Source organism: Mirounga angustirostris, unplaced genomic scaffold (assembly GCF_029215605.1).
Source record: "Mirounga angustirostris isolate CCGP_5_RB_7025 unplaced genomic scaffold, mMirAng1.0.hap1 SCAF_13, whole genome shotgun sequence".
NCBI classification, from domain to species: Eukaryota; Metazoa; Chordata; class Mammalia; order Carnivora; family Phocidae; genus Mirounga; species Mirounga angustirostris.
This window is the reverse complement of record NW_026991721.1, coordinates 46,758,487-46,777,456: the sequence shown is the minus strand read 5'-3', so window position 1 is coordinate 46,777,456 and position 18,970 is coordinate 46,758,487. Positions and strand designations below refer to the sequence as shown.

The window sequence follows — 18,970 nt, the reverse complement described above, 5'->3', positions numbered from 1 at the left end:
TAAGTGGCAACAAATAGGGGAAGGGGCGTTTTGTGTACATTTGCTTTTCCTGGTGAACATCTGTATGTTTAGATTATATCCAAATTGGGTAAATAAAAGTTGATGTCTCTTTATAACTTAACTCACATTTTCCACATTTATTAATCTCTCTGCTTCTTTTTCTTTAATTTTAATTTTGATTCAGTAAATAAGTTGTGTTTATTATTGAGGCATTCTTCTTAGTCATTTAATGATTGTTAAATCCACTGTGACTGCTCCTTTCTTTCATTTGCTAAGCCATAAGTATTTCAAATGATTTCTTAAAAATTTCTAGCCACAGCATAATTTTATCTGTTCTCTTATAAAACACTGATAAAATTAATCAACATATCCTAACCAATATACAACAAGGATCTTGGGTAAAAATCCTTTTATTGTATTTCATTTTAGGGAAATTACTTAGCCTCCCTTCCCCCTCTTTGTAAATATTACCTGTGTAATAAAATGGAAATGTTGGCTTAAACTCATTGATCTTACATAAAACAATTATCCATGATTCATAAATACCATTTTGTAACTCTTAAAGATGGAGTTTGTTGCTGTTTTTGTCTAAAGTGAGGTTATTTCTAGAGGTCTGGGAAATCATGTACTTTTTTTTTTTTTAAGATTTTATTTATTTATTTGACAGAGAGAGACACAGTGAGAGAGGGAACACAAGCAGGGGGAGTGGGAGAGGAAGAAGCAGGCTTCCCACCGAGCAGGGAGCCTGATGTGGGGCTCGATCCAAGGACCCCGGGATCATGACCTGAGCAGAAAGCAGACGTCTAGTGACTGAGCCACCCAGGCGCCCCTCTTGTACTGTTTTTAACTGGTTTTGGATTTGCTCTAGGGGAGAGCAAGAAAGCCCAGGATTTTCAGGGGCCAACTCTGATGGCTCTGAGTGAACTAGAGAAGGGCAGAAGAGTTCTTACTTTGTCACTGTATCTGACTTTGTGCCCTCTTTTCTCTGTTGCCAGTATTGGAGGTGGATTCACTTTTTGAGGCACTAGAGCTATACCAAAAGTTCCTAGTCTTTTTTTTTAAATTTTATTTTATTATGTTAGTCTCCATACATTACATCATTAGTTTTTGATGTAGTGTTCCATGATTCATTGTTTGCGTATAACACCCAGTGCTCCATTCAGTACGTGCCCTCTTTAATACCCACACCAGCCTAACCCCTTTCCCCACCCCCCTCCCCAAAAGTTCCTAGTCTTTGATTCATTTTACAGAGGCACTTAGAGTCAGCACCAATCATATGTCTGCACCACGTAGACATTATGAGATCTAGACCTTACTGTTAAGGAGCTACATACTTAAATCATGAACAACTAGAGATTTGTAGAAGTCAGGATGTAATTAATGGCAAAAATTATTTGGTTCTTAAAATACATGCAGTAGGAATTTAGGAGTAGAAACCGAGGAACAGAAGTTGATAAGGGTTAAATTATTAGAGAAGTGTTCATGGGAATTCAGAAATAATACCTTATGTTTGTATGATACTTAATGGGGTGTAAAACTGTCATCACATTTAATCCTTATTGTAATTTTATGAACCCTCCTTCTAAATATGAAATCATCTCTGTAAAAGATGAGGAAATTGAGGTCCAGAGGGATCAGTTTTCTTGACTGAGCTTACACATCTGGTAAGAGCAAAGCTGACATTTTCTTAATATTCTCATTCACTTATTCATTCATCAACTTTATAGACATTTATTGAGGGTCTGTATGTGCCAGCCACTTGCTAAGTTCTGTCCTGTCCTCCAGTCTCACTGTTTAGTAGACCTAAAGTCAGTTAAATCTATGAAGTTTTTTCCCCCCAGTTTCCCTGAATCTTCAGATGGATCTAGAAGGATGGATAGAAGTTAGATGAACATATAGCTGAGTGCTGGGCATTAGGCAAGAAGACACATAAACAGAGTTGTGGAGGTGAAAATTAATCCTGAATGTATGTGTTAAGGACAAGATTTAGAAAAAGGTGGTAAACAGTTCAGGTAATTACTGAGGGGCCTGTAAATTTTGAGTTGTGAGAGTCAGAAGAATAACCTGTTTACATAAGATGACACAAGATTTTTGAAGTCAGTGTGGGGCCCTGTGGCTGGATTGTGCTCATATTCTGGTCAGATGTAAGATTCGTCAGAAGCTATAGATAGCAGCACATGAACACTGGATAAGGATTGGGAAAACCTAGATTATAGTTTCAAACCCATTACTTGCATGCTGCATGATGTTAAATAAATAACCTCTTTGAGCTTCAACTTTTATATCTGTATGTAAAGTCCTCTGTATAGGGGCTGAGTACAGTAGATTTTTGATTGTTTGTCTAATGAATAATACATACATAAATGAACAGAGAATGACATCTGCCCAACTTTTGTTGCTTATTACAAGGATCAGTATTTATGAAAATACTCTCTAATGTTACTGTCCGAGATATGAGACAATTGTTACTAATAACAATAACTTTTTGTGTGTATTTTCTGTTTTTTTGTTTGTTTTTTGAACAGCTGCTGGGCAAGGCCACATAGAGTGTTTGCAGTGGATAATTAAAATGGGAGCAGACAGTAATATTACCAACAAAGCAGGGGAGAAACCCAGCGATGTGGCTAAGAGGTATCCCTGTCTGCTTTACTACTTTCTTTTGTTTTTAAGGTTTTAAATATACTCTCTTACACTCAGAAAACTCTTAGGATTTAATGGAATTATAAGACTCCATCAAATGGTGATGGAATGACAATTTTCAAGCTGAATTGACATTTAATGATAAATCAGTTCATCTCACTAAAGTAATGATTTTTTCTCTTTTTTTAAATTTAATTTAATTTAATTATGTTAGTCACCATACAGTACATCATTAATTTTTGATGTAGTGTTCCATGATTCACTGTTTGCGTATAACACCCAATGCTCCATGCAATACGTGCCCTCCTTAATACCCATCATCAGGCTAACCCATCCCCCCACCCCTCTCCCCTCTAAAACCCTCAGTTTGTTTCTCGGAGTCCATAGTCTCTCATGGTTCATCTCCCCCTCCGATTTTCCCCCCTTCATTTTTCCCTTCCTTCTCCTAATGTCCTCCGTGCTATTCCTTATGTTCCAGAAGTAAGTGCAACCATATGATAATTGACTTTCTCTGCTTGACTTCTAACTGAAGTAATGATTTTCAACTGAGAAGTAGTAGTGTCCCCTTTCCTAGTGGGGAGGGGGGATTTGGAAATGTGTGGAGGAGTGTCACAATGACTGGAGACCATTACTGATATATAGTGAGGTCAGGTCCAGGAATGCTAAACATTCTACAGTGCTTAGAACAGTGGTACAGAATGAAAAATTGTGTCACCCAAATGCCCTACCTGTTGAGAAATACTGTGTTATTAAAAGGAATAATCAAAAGGAGTCACATAGGTTTTGAAACAAATTTTAATATTTACTTTTGAATTAAATATAACACCTGTTATTGAGCATCTCCTGCTCATTCAGGTCAAGTCCTCAAGGAAAATTTAGTCCCTCCATTTGTTCATTTGGTTGTTTTTCATTCAACTTCCTATGTACTTTGCGTGTCTCTACTGCTATGGTTAGTATTAGGATTACAAAGATCAAAAAACACAGTCCTTGTCCTCAAGTCTACAATCTTGTAAAGACACACTGTACATACATAATTATTATTAATTATAATCATCGTAACATATTACATGTTATGTATAAGGTTCAATAAGAACATAGGAGAAAAAGTGCCCAGGTCTTCCTGTTTTAAAGTTTTGGGGGAGTTAGGAAGGAAACTGAAGGGAAACAATTTATATAGAGGTCAGGGAAAATTTTTCTTTTTGGAGGAAGCAACATTTATGCTGATGTTTGATGGAGGAAGACTTGTAAGATAGTACCTTGTGTGTTTGAGGAACTGCATGTGGTCCAGAACTGCTTGAATCTAAAGTAGGAATGTAGGCTAAAAAGTTGCAAATGAGGCCCAACAGGATGCTAATCATGCAGTGATTGCTCTGCAATTTTTAAGAGTTCATGTTCCTTACAATTTTGAGAGATTTCTTTGAGTTCCTTGGAGCATGGTTTTGTGGTACCACATACCTAGGATCATTATCAATTTAGGCCCACTTTATTTTTATTTTGGAAAACAGCTTTATCAAGGTTTAATTGGCATATGACAAAGTACACATATTTGTACAGTACAAACTGATGAATTCTGACATATGTACCTACCCATGGAACCATTACTGCCATCAAGATAGTGAACATACCTATCATCCTCAAAAGTCTTCTTGTGCCCCCTTTGTAATCTCTCTTCCTCCCACTGTTCTCCATTTCCCCTTCCCCAAGCAAATGCTGATCTGCTGTCACCATAGGTTGTATTTCCTAGAGTTTTATATAAATGGAATTGTACAGTACATACGCTTATATATCTGGCTTCTTTCATTAAGCATAATTATATGAGATTCTTTCATGTGTATTTGTAGTTCATTTCTTTTTTATAGCTGAGCAGTATTCCATTGGCTGTTGAATTCCATAGTATTCCATAGTTTGATAATCCAGTAACCTGTCAGAGGACATCTTGATTATATCCATTTTTTGGTGATTATGCATAAAACTGCTCTAAACAGTCATTACAGTTTTTTGTGTGAACATCAGTTTTCACTTCACTTGGGTAAATACTTAGGAGTAGGATTGCTGGGTCATATACTAAGAGTATGTTTAACTTTATAAGAAATTGCCATAGTGCCTTTGAAAGCGACCATGCCAACTTGTATTCTCACCAGCAGTGGATGAGGGTTTCTTTTGTTTCTTATCTTGCCAGTATTTGATATTGTTCATTCACCAAAGGAAAATATACAGATGGCAAATATGTATATGAAAAAAATGCTCAAAATCACTTTCATTAGGAAAATGCAAATTAAAATTTGCACAATGAGATTCCACAATATATCTATTAGAATTTTTGTAATTCATGCACCAAAAAAATGCCAGATGTGTGTGTAGTGTTATAGAAACACTATGAATCTGGTATAAAACAAGTACTCAGTAAATGATAGCTGTTAATTATAACCTAGTAGTAGAGATAATGAATTCTATTAACCTTACATCTTCCTAAGATGTTTGTTACTATATCTTTAATTATGTGTAGTACCTGGTGAAAGGTAAGGATATTTGTGTGTATGTGGTTATATAAGTATGTGAAAAAAATAGGATTTGAGATTTTGTGTTTGAGTAGTTCTCCATGTCATAAGAGAAAACATTAAACATTTCAATTAGCAAGAATGTGAGAAAACCATGCAGATTACATGCAATCACAACAGCTTCATAGAGATGTGGTAAAGATCAAAGAAAATAGAAAATGTGGATGGAAAAGTCACTATTTTTCATTAAATTTCAAAGCCATGCCAGGTTTTTGGGTTGAGGAAGGTTGAAAATTAAGGGGCCTAGAGCTATAGTTAGCCCTGAAACTGGAACCAGAACTATTTCTGAAATCTAAATTTGGCTATCCAAAAAGGTAGTAAGTATAGGTAACAAGTAGGGTGGTTCTGGGCTTTCTATTCAGTTGAGCAGAACTGTCTGGGGGCACCCCACATATTCTTTTGGTATTGGGTCTCCTCTCCCAGTTGGATTTTTGCCAGTAACAGTTATGGAATAGCCTTTAACATGACTATTTGTCCTCAGTGTCCAGTAACTCTTTGAGCTGGATGTATGTCGAATTGTCACTGACCTTCAGGTGCAGTTTTGCTCCTTTACTGGTAGGGTTGGTGACATAATGTACAGAGTGTAATTCGCTAAATTAAGTGCAAACTGCAGTTTCAATTTGAAGAACATTGTGAATCTTGTTAATTACTGATTCTTTCCTACAGGTTTGCCCATTTAGCAGCTGTAAAGCTACTAGAGGGGCTACAGAAATATGACATAGATGATGAGAATGAAATTGATGAAAATGATATAAAGTTTTTTTTAAGACATGGTGTTGAGGGAAGCACTGATGCCAAGGATGATTTATGTCTCAGTGAGTCGGATAAGACAGATGCCAGAAGTAAGTGTGCCAATTCTGTTGTGATTTATTGTTTAAGAAATGCCATAGCCAGTTTTTACCACAAATCTGGAAATTATTCTAAAGACATTTACCATCTGCAAAGTAAAATACTTTGATATTTTTGGGGGGGAACCAGACCTAGTACAAATATTTGTACTAGGGGTTTTTGAACACATAAAGAGTGTAAGACATGATCTCTGTCCCCCAAGGAGGAAAAAGTTACATAGGAGGAAAAATTACTTAAGTGGATCATAGGAAACAGGGAAATAAACATCTCAAGGATTTCCATGGTTAGTTGGCAAATGATTTTTACAGATAATAATAGCAAATATCTATTGAATATCTACCTTGTGCCAGACAGTGTTGTATGTATGATCTCAGGGTTGTGGGATCGAGCCCCATCTTGGCTTCACGCTTAGCGGTGAGTGTGCTTGAGATTCTCTCTCTCTCTCCTTCTGCCCTCCCCCCCAAGGCACATGCGCTTACACGTTTTCTCTCTCTCTGTCTCTCAAAAAAAAAAAAAATCTAAAAAAAAAAGAACTGATAGGATTTGCTCATAGATTTGGATCTGAGGTGTTACAGAATGAGAATAATCAAGGTTGACTCTTAGATTCTTGGCCTGGGCTACTAGGTTGTGAGTTTAAAAAGACTGTTCTCTCAGGATAGAGTAGCAGGGGAGGCTTTTCAGAAGTGGAATTTGGACTTTTCCTTGAAGGGTGGCAGAATTAATTAATTGATTAATTAATTAAACTTATTAGAGAGTGCATGCACATGATAAAGAGAGTATAAGCAGAGGGAAGGGGTGGAGCGAGGGGGAGAAGCCGATTCCCCAGTGAACAGGGAGCCCAGCGAAGGGCTCAATCCTAGGACACTGAGATTATGACCTGAGTCGAAGGTAGACACTTAACCGACTGAGCCACCCAGTTGCCCTGAAGGGTGGCCAGAATTTAGATAGGCAAAAAAATAAAAAAGCATTCTATTTATCCAACTTATATTCCAGTATATACTGTGTGCACAGCTCTAGGCTAAGGGACTAGAGCAGGACATCAGAAAAAGTCCTGCTTTCTGGAATTCAGAAAACATTCTGAACCTGCTCAATATAGTATTAAAATAAGTGACTGAAATTGTGCTTTATTAATTAATTAATTAAATCTTTTTTTCTTTCCCATTATTCAACATAGGTTTATTGAATACCTTTTACACTGTTCTAGGTGTTAGGTTTACATTGGTGAACAGAGAGATAATTTTTCCATATTTGTATAATTCTTTTTTTTTTTTAAAGTAATCTCTGTAGCCAGTGTGGGGCTCAAACTCACAACCCCAAGATCAAGAGTCACATACTTTACTGACTGAGCCAGCCAGGTGCTCCCATATTTGTTTATTTCTTAAACTGGCTTGATTTTTTTACATTTTCAAGCTCTAAAAGTCTTGATATCTTGATTCCTACAATTAATAACATATTTGTTGGTGGGATTTCCTAAAATAGTGTTGTCACTTTATTATGAAATACAAATTTATAACTATATAAAAATACATTTTATTTTTTCTCTCGTATGAATTGCATTATGGAGACATATATAACAAAGTTTTAATTTTCGTAATTTAGCAATGAAGGACAGTCTTACTTCATTAAATGATATCCTATTGTGCTTGGATTGCCATAACAATATACCATTGATTGAGTGGCTTAGAAATTTATTTTCTCACAGTTTTGGAGGTTGGAGGTCCCAGATCAGAGTCTGGCAGAATCTGTTTCTGGTGAGGTCTCTCTTTCTGGCTTGGAGACAGCCACCTTCTTTCTGTGTCCTCGCATGGTAGAGACTAAGCAAACTTTGGTGTGTTTTCTTATAAGGATACTAATCCCATTGGACCAGGGCCCCACCTTCATGACCTCATCTAACTAATTACCTCCCAAAGGCCCCATCTCCAAATACTGTCACGTTAAGAATTAGGACTTAAACATATGAACTCAGAGGAGACATAAACATTGAGTCCATAACAAAGGATTAAACATTAAAGCACTCCAAATTAGTGAGTAAAAGTGGATGTGTTTCTGTCTCTTCAGGAGACATGTTACTAGGTTGATGCAAATAAATATTCAAGAATGAGCAGGACTGTGGCTTATTTTATTTTATATTATTGAACATACTGGATCTCATTTGATGTCTAGTAATTGGAGCAAATTTTAATTCCTCTAACATTTCTACTGGTGGTATGGCATAGAACTCTTGTGTCAGAACTTTCATTTTCCAAAATCCTAATGGTAATTATTTACATTTCCCTAGTGTTTTACACTCATAGAATACTTCTACATACATCATTCACAGTAAGCCTGTGAAATAGGTAATATCTCTGTTTTCTATCTCAAGAAAAGCTCGTTTAGTAGAATATTCATATTTGATAGATAAATTCAGTTTAAGTAATCTCTACACCCATTGTGGGTCTTGAACTCACGACCCTGAGATCAAGAGTCACACACTTTTCTGACTGAGCCAGCCAGGTGCCCCTAAAGAAATTGAAGTTCAAAAAAGCTAAATTACTTGTCCAGAGTCACCCAGTGACTGGAAGTAAGGCTTTCGGATTTTTCTATATAGTGCTCTTGTCACAACACAGATGGCCTCCTCTCAGGAGTATTTTCATGCCACATAACTCTATTTACTTCTTATGGTATTTGGTTAGAGAGCCATGGTTCATATGAATGAATGAGAAGAACTGTTTCAGTGGAGCTCTTTCATAGAAGAAAGGTGAGAAGGATCTATTGAACTGAGGCTAATCAAAACAAAGGCAGCTGTATAAGTGGAGCTTGGGCATTGGATTCAGACATCAGAGCTTCACGACTTTCAAGCTTTGTTAATCTCTGAGCCTCAGTTTCCTCATCTATAAAAATGAGAATATTATAATGTCATTCCCACAGAATTATAAAGATTAAATTAATACACTAGCAAATGGGAAGTACCTAACCCGTAATAGAGGCTCAGTAAATGTCCGTTCCCTTCCTCTTGATCTGTGGAAAATATTTTTGGTTTTTCAGGCAGGAAGAACTAGTTGGACCAACTATGAACTATGGACCAGTTCTATGGACCAACATAGATGTGTTCTATAAGGAAAATTTCTAATTCATGTCTAGATTTTTAAAAATTTAAAATTAAGAAGATCTAATGGAAGTATAATGGATGTATAATATTAATTTCAGGTGTACAACATAGTAATTCAGTAATTGTGTACATTGTGAATGTTCACCATGATGTGTATTACACTATTATTGACTATATTCTCTATTTTCATCCTGGTGACTTATTTACTTTATAACTGGACGTTTGTGCCTCTTAATCCTCTTCACCCATTTCACTCATCTCCCTACCCTGCTCCCCTTTGGCAGCCCCCAGTTCTCCATATTTATGAGTCTGTTTCTCTCTTTGTTGTTGTTTGTTTGCAGTTTGTGACAACATGGATATACTTGGAGGGTATTATGCTAAGTGAAACAAGCCAGACAGAGTAAGACAAATACCATAAGATTTTACTTGTATATGGAATATAAATAAACAAAACAGATGAACAAAGAAATAAAATTTGTAAGAGCTCCCGGAACATTGTCAGGCAGATTGCTACTCTCCAGGGGATGGTGAGAGCCTCTTCCCCAGGGAATGCAACCAAGGGAAGACCTGAAGATGCTGATATCAGGGGTTCCCGACACACAGCCCACCGAGATCACCCTGTAGTGAGGCTCAGAGTTAATGATCCTTTCAGTATTTCCAGATAACTTTATTTTAAAGAGCTTTGTGGTATATCTTGAAATCTGGGATTCTGATACCTCCAGCTTTGTCTTAAGGTTGCTTTGGCTACTCACAATCTTATGTACTTAACATAAATTTTAGGGTTATTTGTTCTAGTTCTGTGAAAAATAATATTGGTGTTTTGATAGGGATTGTATTGAATCTTGGATTGCTTTGGGTAGTATGGACATTATAACCATGAGAAGATATGTCTTAACATTTGTTTATGTTGTCTCAGTTTCTTTCATCAGCATTTTATAGTTTTCAGAGTATCGGTCTTTTTCTTTTTTAAATTTTATTTTATTATGTTATGTTAGTCATCATACAATACATCATTAGTTTTTGATGTGGTGATCCATGATTCATTGTTTTCATATAACACCCAGTGTTCCATGCAGTACATGCCCTCCTTAATACCCATCATCAGGCTAACCCATCCCCCCACCCCCCTCCCCTCTAAAACCCTCAGTTTGTTTCTCAGAGTCCATAGTCTCTCATGGTTCATCTCTCCCTCTGAGTCCCCCCCTTTCATTTTTCCCTTCCTTCTCCTAATGTCCTCCATGCTATTCCTTATGTTCCATAAATAAGTGAAGCCATACGATAATTGACTTTCTCTGCTTGACTTATTTCACTTAGCATAATCTCCTCCAGTCCCATCCATGTTGATGTAAAAGTTGGGTATTCATCCTTTCTGATGGCTGAGTGATATTCCGTTGTATATATAGGCTATATCTTCTTTATCCATTCACCTGTTGAAGGGCATCTTGGCTCTTTCCACAGTTTGGCTATTGTGGACATTGCTGCTATGAACGTTGGGGTGCATATGGCCCTTCTTTTCACTATATCCGTGTCTTTGGGGTAAATACCCAGTAGTGCAATTGCTGGGTCATAGGGTAGCTCTATTTGAAATTTTTTGAGGAGCCTCCACACTGTTTTCCAAAGTGGCTGTACCAACTTGCAATCCCACCAACAGTGTAAGAGGGTTCCCCTTTCTCCACAACCTCTCCAACATTTGTTGTTTGTTGCCTTGTCAATTTTAGCCATTCTAACTGGTGTAAGGTGGTATCTCAATATGGTTTTGATTTTAATTTCCCTGATGGCTAATGATGATGAACATTTTTTCATGTGTCTGTTAGCCATTTGTGTGTCTTCTTTGGAGAAGTGTCTGTTCATGTCTTCTGCCCATTTTTGTACTTGATTGTTTTTTGGGTGTTGAGTTTGAGAAGTTCTTTATAGATCTTGGATACCAGCCCGTTATCTGTAGTGTCATTTGCAAATATCTTCTCCCATTCTGTGGGTTGCCTCTTTGTTTTGTTGACTGTTTCCTTTGCTGTGCAAAAGCTTTTTATCTTGATGAAGTCCCAAAAGTTCATTTTTGCTTTTGTTTCACTAGCCTTTGGAGATGTATCTTGAAAGAAGTTGCTGTGGCCGATGTCAAAGAGGTTACTGCCTATGTTCTCCACTAGGATTTTGATGGATTCCTGTCTCACATTGAGGTCTTTCATCCGTTTTGAGTTTATCTTTGTGTATGGTGTTAGAGAATGGTCGAGTTTCATTCTTCTGCATGTGGCTGTCCAATTTTCCCAGCACCATTTATTGAAGAGACTGTCTTTTTTCCATTGCATATGTTTTCCTGCTTTGTCGAAGATTATTTGACCATAGAGTTGAGGGTCCATATCTGGGCTCTCTCTTCTGTTCCATTGGTCTATATGTCTGTTTTTGTGCCAGTACCATGCTGTTTTGGTGATCACTGCTTTGTAATACAGCTTGAAATCTGGCAACGTGATGCCCCCAGTTTTGTCTTTCACCTTCTTGGTTAAGTTTATTCCTGGATATCTTATTCTTTTTGGCGCATTTTTAAGTGGAATTGTTTTCTTAATTTCTCTTTCTGCTATTTTAGTGTAAGAGATGCAGCTGATTTCTGGGGATTAATTTTGTATTGTGCAACTTTACTGATGTCATTTATTACTTGTGGTGGAGTCTTTAGGATTTTCTATGTATAGTATCATGTCATTTGTAAATAGTGACGATTTAACTTCTTCCTTACCAATTTGGATGTCTTTAAAGGTTTTTGTTATTGTCTGATTGCTGTGGCTAGGACTTCCAGTACTATGTTGAATTGAAGTGGTGAGAGCTGACATCCTCATCTTGTTCCTAATCTTAGAGGGAAAGCTCTCAGTTTTTCAGCATTGAGTATTTTCTGAGTGGCAGGTTTGTCATATATGGTTTTTATTATATTCAGGTATGTCCCATCTTAATCCATTTTATTGAGAGGTTTTTTTTTTTTTTTTTATCATGAACAGATACTGCATTTTGTCGAATTCTTTTTTCTGCATTTATTGAGCTGTTCATATGGTTTTTATCCTTTATTTTGTTGATGTGGTGTATGTATCATGTTGATTTGCAAATATTGAACAACCTCGCATTCCAGAATAAATCCCACTTGATTATGGTGAATGAGCCTTTTAACGTATTGTTCAGTATGGCTTGCTAATATTCCTTTGAGAATTTTTGCATCTATGTTTATCAGAGATATGGGCCTGTGGGTTTTTTTGTTTTTTTTGTTTTGTTTTTTGTTTTGTAGTGTCTCTGGTTTTGGTATTAGGGTAATGCTAGCTTTGTTGAATGTGGAAGTTTTCCTTCCCTCTATTTTTGGGAATAGTTGGAGGAGAATAGGTATTAACTCTTCTTTAAATGTTTGGTGGAATTCACCTGTGAATACATCTGGTCCTGGACTTCTTTTTGTTGGGGAGTTTTTTGATTACTGATTCAGTTTCATTACTGGTACTGGTCTGTTCAGATTTGCTACTTCTTCCTGATTCAGTTTTGAAAGTATATGTTTCTACGAATTTCTTCTAGGCACTTTGTTGGCATGTAATTTTTTGTGGTATTCTGTTATAACCCTTTGTATTTCTGTGGTGTTGGTTGTTACTTCTCTTTCATTTTGGATTTTACTTGTGTCCTCTCTCTCTCTTTTTTTTTGGTGAATCTGGCTAAAGTTTTTTTTTTTTAGTTATGTTCAGTTAGTCACTATAGAGTACATCATTAGTTTTTGATGTGGTGTTCAATGTGGCTAAAGGTTTACCAGTTTTACCTTTTCACAGAACCAGCACTTGGTTTCATTGATCTTTTCTCTTGTGTTTCTTTTTTTTTTTTTAGTCTCTACTTCATTTATTTCTGCACTAATCTTTATTATTTCCTTTGGGCCTTGTTTGTTCTTTTTATAGTTCTTTAGATATATGGTTAGATTATTTATTTAACATTTTTCTTGTTTCTTGAGGTAGGCTTGTTCTACTATAACTCTCCCTCTTAAAATTGCTTTTGCTATATTCCCAAAGATTTAGGACTGTTGTGTTTTCATTTCCATTTGCCTCCATTTTTTTTTAAATTTCCTCCTTGATTTCTTTGTTGACCCATTGGTGGTTTTGTAGAATGTTGTTTGAAGCTTTCATGTGTTTGTGCTTTTTTCCACTTTTTTTTTCCTTGGGATTTATTTCTAGTTTCATAATGTAGTTGAAAAATATGATGTAATTTCAGTATTCTTAAATGTATTGAGACTTGTTTTGTGGCCTAACTTGATCTGTCCTGCAGAATGTTCCATGTGCGCTTGAAAATAATGTGTATTCTGTTGTTTTTGGAAAGAATGTTCTGTATATACCTGTTAAGTTCATTTGGTCTAATGTATCATTGAAAGGCACTGTTTCCTTACTGATTTTCATCCTGGATGATCTATCCATTGATGTAAGTGAGGTTTTAAAATCCTCTACTCTTACTGTATTACATTTATCCCTCATATCTGTTAGTATTTGCTTTATGTATTTAGCTGTTCCGATGTTGGGAGCACAGATATTTAGAGTTATTATATCCTCTTGTTGTATTGACCTGTTAGTCATTATGTAATGCCCTTGTTGGTCTCTTGTTACAGTCTTTGTTTTAAAGTCTATTTTGTCTGATATAAATATTTCTACCTCAGCTTTTTTTTTCTTCAATTCCACTTTGTGGAATATCTTTTTCCATCCTTTCACTTTTAGTCTGTATGTGTCTTTAGGTCTGAAGTGAGTTTATAGTTTTTGTTTTCAAGTCTATTTTACCTAAAAGAAATATTGCTACCTAGCTTTCTTTCCTTTCCTTTCCCTCTCCCTCTTCTTTCACTTCCTTTGCATAGAATATCTTTTTCTGTCCTTGCACTTTCAGTCTTTATGTGTCTTCAGGTCTGAAGTGAGTTTACAGTTTTTGTTTTGTTTTAAAGTCTATTTTACCTGAAATAAGTATTGCTACCTTGGCTTTCTTTTCTTTTCTCTTCTCTTTTCCCTTCCCTTCCCTTTTTTCCTTCCTTCCTTCCTTTGCTTCCATTTGCATAGAATATCTTTTTCTGTCCTTCTACTTTCAGTCTGTATGTGTCTTTAGGTCTTAAGTGAGTCGCTTGTGGGCAGCATATAGGTAGGTCTTGTTTTTTTATCCATTCTGTCACCCTGTGTATTTTGGTTGGAGCATTTAGTCCATTTACATTCAAATGCTTCCTCTCAGGGATACGCTCCAAGAAGAGCAAATAATTTACTCACTGTATGCCCTAGGTGTTCTTCAGATCACTGTTCACAGGCAGTCTGCCCCTGGGTTGTTTGCCTGCCTTCTCTCTAAGAGCAGCCCCTATACTTCTGGCTGCTTCCAAATCCCAGCCCACTGAGACTTAAAACTCCAGGCTTTAATCCCCTCTGGTTGCAAGAATTCACAAAATTCAGCCCCTCTCACATTCCAAGCCAATGGCTATGGGAAATGTTCTAATTGTGTGTTCCTCTTTGTGCTCCTCTCTCTTTTGCCTTTATCTGTGACCACGGCTCCCTCCCCTCCACGGCAGCCAGCATCTGTTTCCCCGCTAAAGCACATCTCTGCACTTCCTACCTACTTCAGTGTGAACTCTTCCCTACCTTTAGTTGTGGAGTTTGTTTTGCCATTCTTCAGATTTTTCTGGATGACTCTAGTGGATGATTTGATAGTTACCTCATTGTATTTGTGGGATAAGGCAAGCCTAGGGTACTCTTACTTTGCTCTCTATATAGAGCACTTTCATATATATATATGATATATATATATCATGCCATTCTCTTCTGGCTTGCCAAATTTCTGCTGAAAAAGCCACTGATAGCATTATGGGGGTTTCCCTTGTATGTAACTATCTTCTTTTCTCTTGCTGCTTTTAAAATTCTCTCTCTGTCACTAGTTTTTGCCATTTTAATTACCGTGTGTCTTGGTGTGGACCTCCTTGGGTTGAACTTATTGGGGGCTCTCTGTGCCTTGTGGATCTGGATTTCTTTTTCCTTCCCCAGATTCAGGAATTTTTCACCTATTATCTCTTCAAATAAATTTTCCACCCCCTTCTCTCTCTCTCTTCTCCTTTTGTGATTTGTACAATGTGGATGTTATTACACTTGATGTTGTCACTGAGTTCCTTAAGTCTGTTCTCATTTTGTATTATTTTTTTCTATCTCCTGTTCAGCTTGCTTGCTTTTTATTACTATGTCCCCCAGGTTACTGATCCATTTTTCTGCTTCCTCTAGTCTACTATTTATTCCATTTACTGTATTTTTAATTTCATTTATTGAGCTCTTCATCTCTGATTGGTTCTTTTTTTATGTTTTCTATCTCTTTGTTAAGGGTCTCACTGATGTTCTCCACTGTCCTCAAGTCCAGTGAGTATCTTTATGATCATTACTTTAAGTTCTCTATCAGGCATATTTCTTATATCCATTTTGTTTAGGTCTCTTGTGGTTTTTTCCTGTTTTTTCATTTGGGATATAGTTCTCTGTCTTCTCATTTTGTCTACCTCTCTGTGTCTGTTTTTGTGTATTAGTAAAGTCAGCAATGTTTCCTGCTCTTGAAAGCAATGGCTTTAAGAAGGATAGGTCCTATAGTGCCTTACAGTGCAGCAACCCCTGTTCCCTGGCACTTCAGAGGATCTCCTTTGTGTATTGCATGCACCCTGCTGTTGTGTCCTGGCTGCTGTTTCCTTCAGTTCATTCATCTGCAGAGGCTCACTTTGCCTATTGTGGACATCATTTGGTCCCCAGCCAGGGTGAGGTGCACAGTTTTAACAAGGTGAGCTCAGGTCTGCTTGCAAAATGAGACCTGCTTCTGCTGTGAGGATCAAGGCCCCACAAAATTCACTGGTTGGATGACATGGTGTTGGCAAGATTTTTGCAGGTCTTTTGGGAGAGGGGACTGAGGCAAAAAGTAGCTGAGAAGGGCAGATCTGCTCATACACAGGTGGGTGGGGTTTGGTGTAAGCAAGTTAGTTGCTGAATACTGGCTTTGTGCTGGCTCCTGCAGGCTCCCGCAGGTGGCCTTGTTTTTATGCTGGGGGGCAAGGGACGGAGAATGTGCCTGCCAGCTCCCTTTGTTTCTGGAGAGGTCTTCCTGTGAGCCCTACCCCTCCAGGACACTCCCTGACAGGAGTAAATAACTGTCCGTCCCTCCCATGTGCCCCTGGGGTTTTTTAAACTGCTGCTTCTGGGTTATATATCTGCAGGCTGTTTGTACTGCTGTCTTTTTAAGGGGGAGGACTCAGCTTCTTATCACTCTCTTGGCTCTCCCAGAACTGAGCACGCAGGGTTTTAAAATTCCATGCTTTAAGTCTCTCTGGTTTTTAGAACTCATAAAATTCAGCCCCTCTGGCTTTCAGTGCTAAATGTTGTGGGGTTTCATCTTCCTTATGTAGACTCCCCCGTGTGATAGTCTTTCTTGCCCTACTCTGGACTGGTGTCTCCCTCCTGACTGTGGATGGTTGTGGTCCATTTTGCTCTCCACTGTGTCTCCTCCCTTCCTACCCTCTTAGGTGTGCCCTATTCTTTACCTTTAGTTGTGGAGTTTGTTCTGCATTCTTTGGTTCTTTTTCTGGGTTATTTATGCTGATGTGTTATCTAGTTGTATCCATGGGATGAGGTGAGCTTAGGGTCCTCTTACTTCACCATCTTCCCAACTTCCTCTCTAATCCCTGATATTTTAATTATTATGTGTCATGGTGTGGATGTCTTTGGGTTCATCTTTTTAAGAACTCTCTGAGTTCCCTAACCTGGATGTTTGTTTCCATCCCCACGTTATGGATGTTTTTAGCTATTACTTCTTCAAATAAGTTTTCTGTCTTTTTACCTCTTCTCCTTCCAGGACCCTATAATGCAAATATATGTTGTCCCAGAGATCCTTTAACCTATCCTCATTTTTTAAAGTTCTTTTTTTCTTTTTCTCTTCACCCTGGGTGCTCTCCATTATCCTGTCTCCCAGATTGTTGATCTGTTCTGTATTCTCTGATCCAATGTTGATTCTCTCTAGTGTTTTTTCATCTCATTTATTATATTCTTCAACTCTGTTTGGTTCTTTTTTATATTTTCTATCTCTTTGTTGAAGGTGTCACTGAGTTCATCCACTCTTCCGTCTGATGGGCATCTTCATGTCAATATTTTGAACAAGTTATCAGGCAGATTATCCTCATTTCATTTAGGTTTTTTTTCTATAGTTTTATCTTGTTCTTTAATTTGATGCATATTCTTCCATCTCCTCATTTTGCTTGGCTTTCTATGTTTGTTTCTATGAATTAGGCAGAACAGCTACTTCTCTTAAACTTGAAGGAATGGCCTTATGTAGGGATGTCCCCTGTATTGTCTGTGTGTGCCTGGTGACTTTGGCTGGCTGGCTGGATCTTTGGCTGGATGGAGGTCCTGGAGCACTCTGCTGGGGCTGCCCTTGTGGCATTGCCAGAGCAGAGGTTGGTGCAGGGCAAGGTATTCCTGGGGCTCTAGTTGCAGAGGGCATGCTGGGTGGACAGCTGAAGCTGAAGTGGGTGTGGCTCAGGGCTCTTTGCATTGAGGGCACCTTGGCAGGACAGGTAGAGCTTAAGTGGGTGGAAGGCAGGGTGTCCCACTGCTCTTGGCACAGAGTGTGCCCTGGCAGGAGGGCTGAAACCAAAGTGGGTGCAAATCAGGATGCCCTGGCTGAAGCTGAGGTGGATGCAGGCCTGGGGGTTCCTTGCACTGTGCTGGGGATCCCCTGGCAAGTCATCCTGAGCCAGTGTAGTATGGGCCTTGATGTTCTAGAGCACTTTGAGCCTGTGTCATGTTGGCGAGGTGGCTGGAGCTGTAATGAGTGCTGACCAGAGTGTCCTGGTGTGCACCACATTGGGACCCGTCTTGGTGGGGCTGGTGTGGGCTAGGGGCCTCCGGCTTACTGAGGGGATAGGCTGGCTATGGCCATCAGATCCTGATTCCATCTGTGCTGTCGAGGTGGAGTGGGAATGTGAGCCGTGCAGCTTGCCAGCCCTTCTGATTCAGAGAGAGTTCCAACAGTTGCTCCACTGGTTGACAGGATTCTAATGGTGGTTCCTTTGTATTCTAGTTGCCTCTTTAAGCTTTAGCTTTTTTTCTGGGCCTTTGGGCAGACGAATCTGCTCATGGTTCCTCAGTAGTTAGTCCCTTCCCACTGTAGTTCATAACATCAGGAATGGGGATTCCCTTCATTACCATGTCTCTGTCTCTCTTGCTGTTCTCTGTGTGGTCTTTCCATCTTTTGTTGTGCAGAAGCTGTTCAGTCAGCCCTTGGTTCTTATTCAGGGGCAACTGCTCTATAAATAGGTGTAGAGTTAGTGTGTTTGTGTAGGAGGTGAGTTTAGAGTCTTTCATCGCCATCTTAGACTGGAATCTTGCAAAAGTTTTTAATTTTGATGAAATTCGGTTTATGTACTTTTTATTTTCTTATTTGTGCTTAAGTTACTCTTGGTGATTCTGTTGAGAATGAGCAAGGACATAGGACCTCATAAAATGAGTAGTTGATTTGTAGACTTACAGTTTACTTCTGAAATTATTTGAGTAAGAGATGTTTTAAGGGGATCATTGTCAGTGAATCATAAAATTTTGAAAAGATGTTTTAGAAAAGAGCAAGAATGTGACTAGAATAGTTTCCTATTGTGATGTGTTTTGATAAAAATGTATTCTTACCCCCTTGCCATACAGTGAAGCTCACTGATACCTACCTAGTGTGTTTGCAGGTGGTGAAGGTATGAAATCATGTGCTGTTTTCTTGTCCCTATTTAATTTTATTCCAGAGCAAAACCCAAAGGACAAGAGAGCCTCTTCTTGGGACACTAGGTTTTGCCAGAGAACTTACAGGGGAC

At 38.1% G+C, this 18,970-nt stretch overlaps 1 protein-coding gene across 1 annotated transcript in view; it reads left to right on the top strand.

Moving 5' to 3' along the window:
• Positions 1-18,970, top strand: part of ANKRD42 (ankyrin repeat domain 42) — an 80,128-nt gene that overhangs the window by 45,641 nt on the left and 15,517 nt on the right. Inside the window, exons 7-8 of the mRNA XM_064576824.1 lie at positions 2,526-2,631; positions 5,865-6,040. Coding sequence (XP_064432894.1) covers positions 2,526-2,631; positions 5,865-6,040 — 282 coding nt within the window. The remainder of the gene's footprint in view (positions 1-2,525; positions 2,632-5,864; positions 6,041-18,970) is intronic.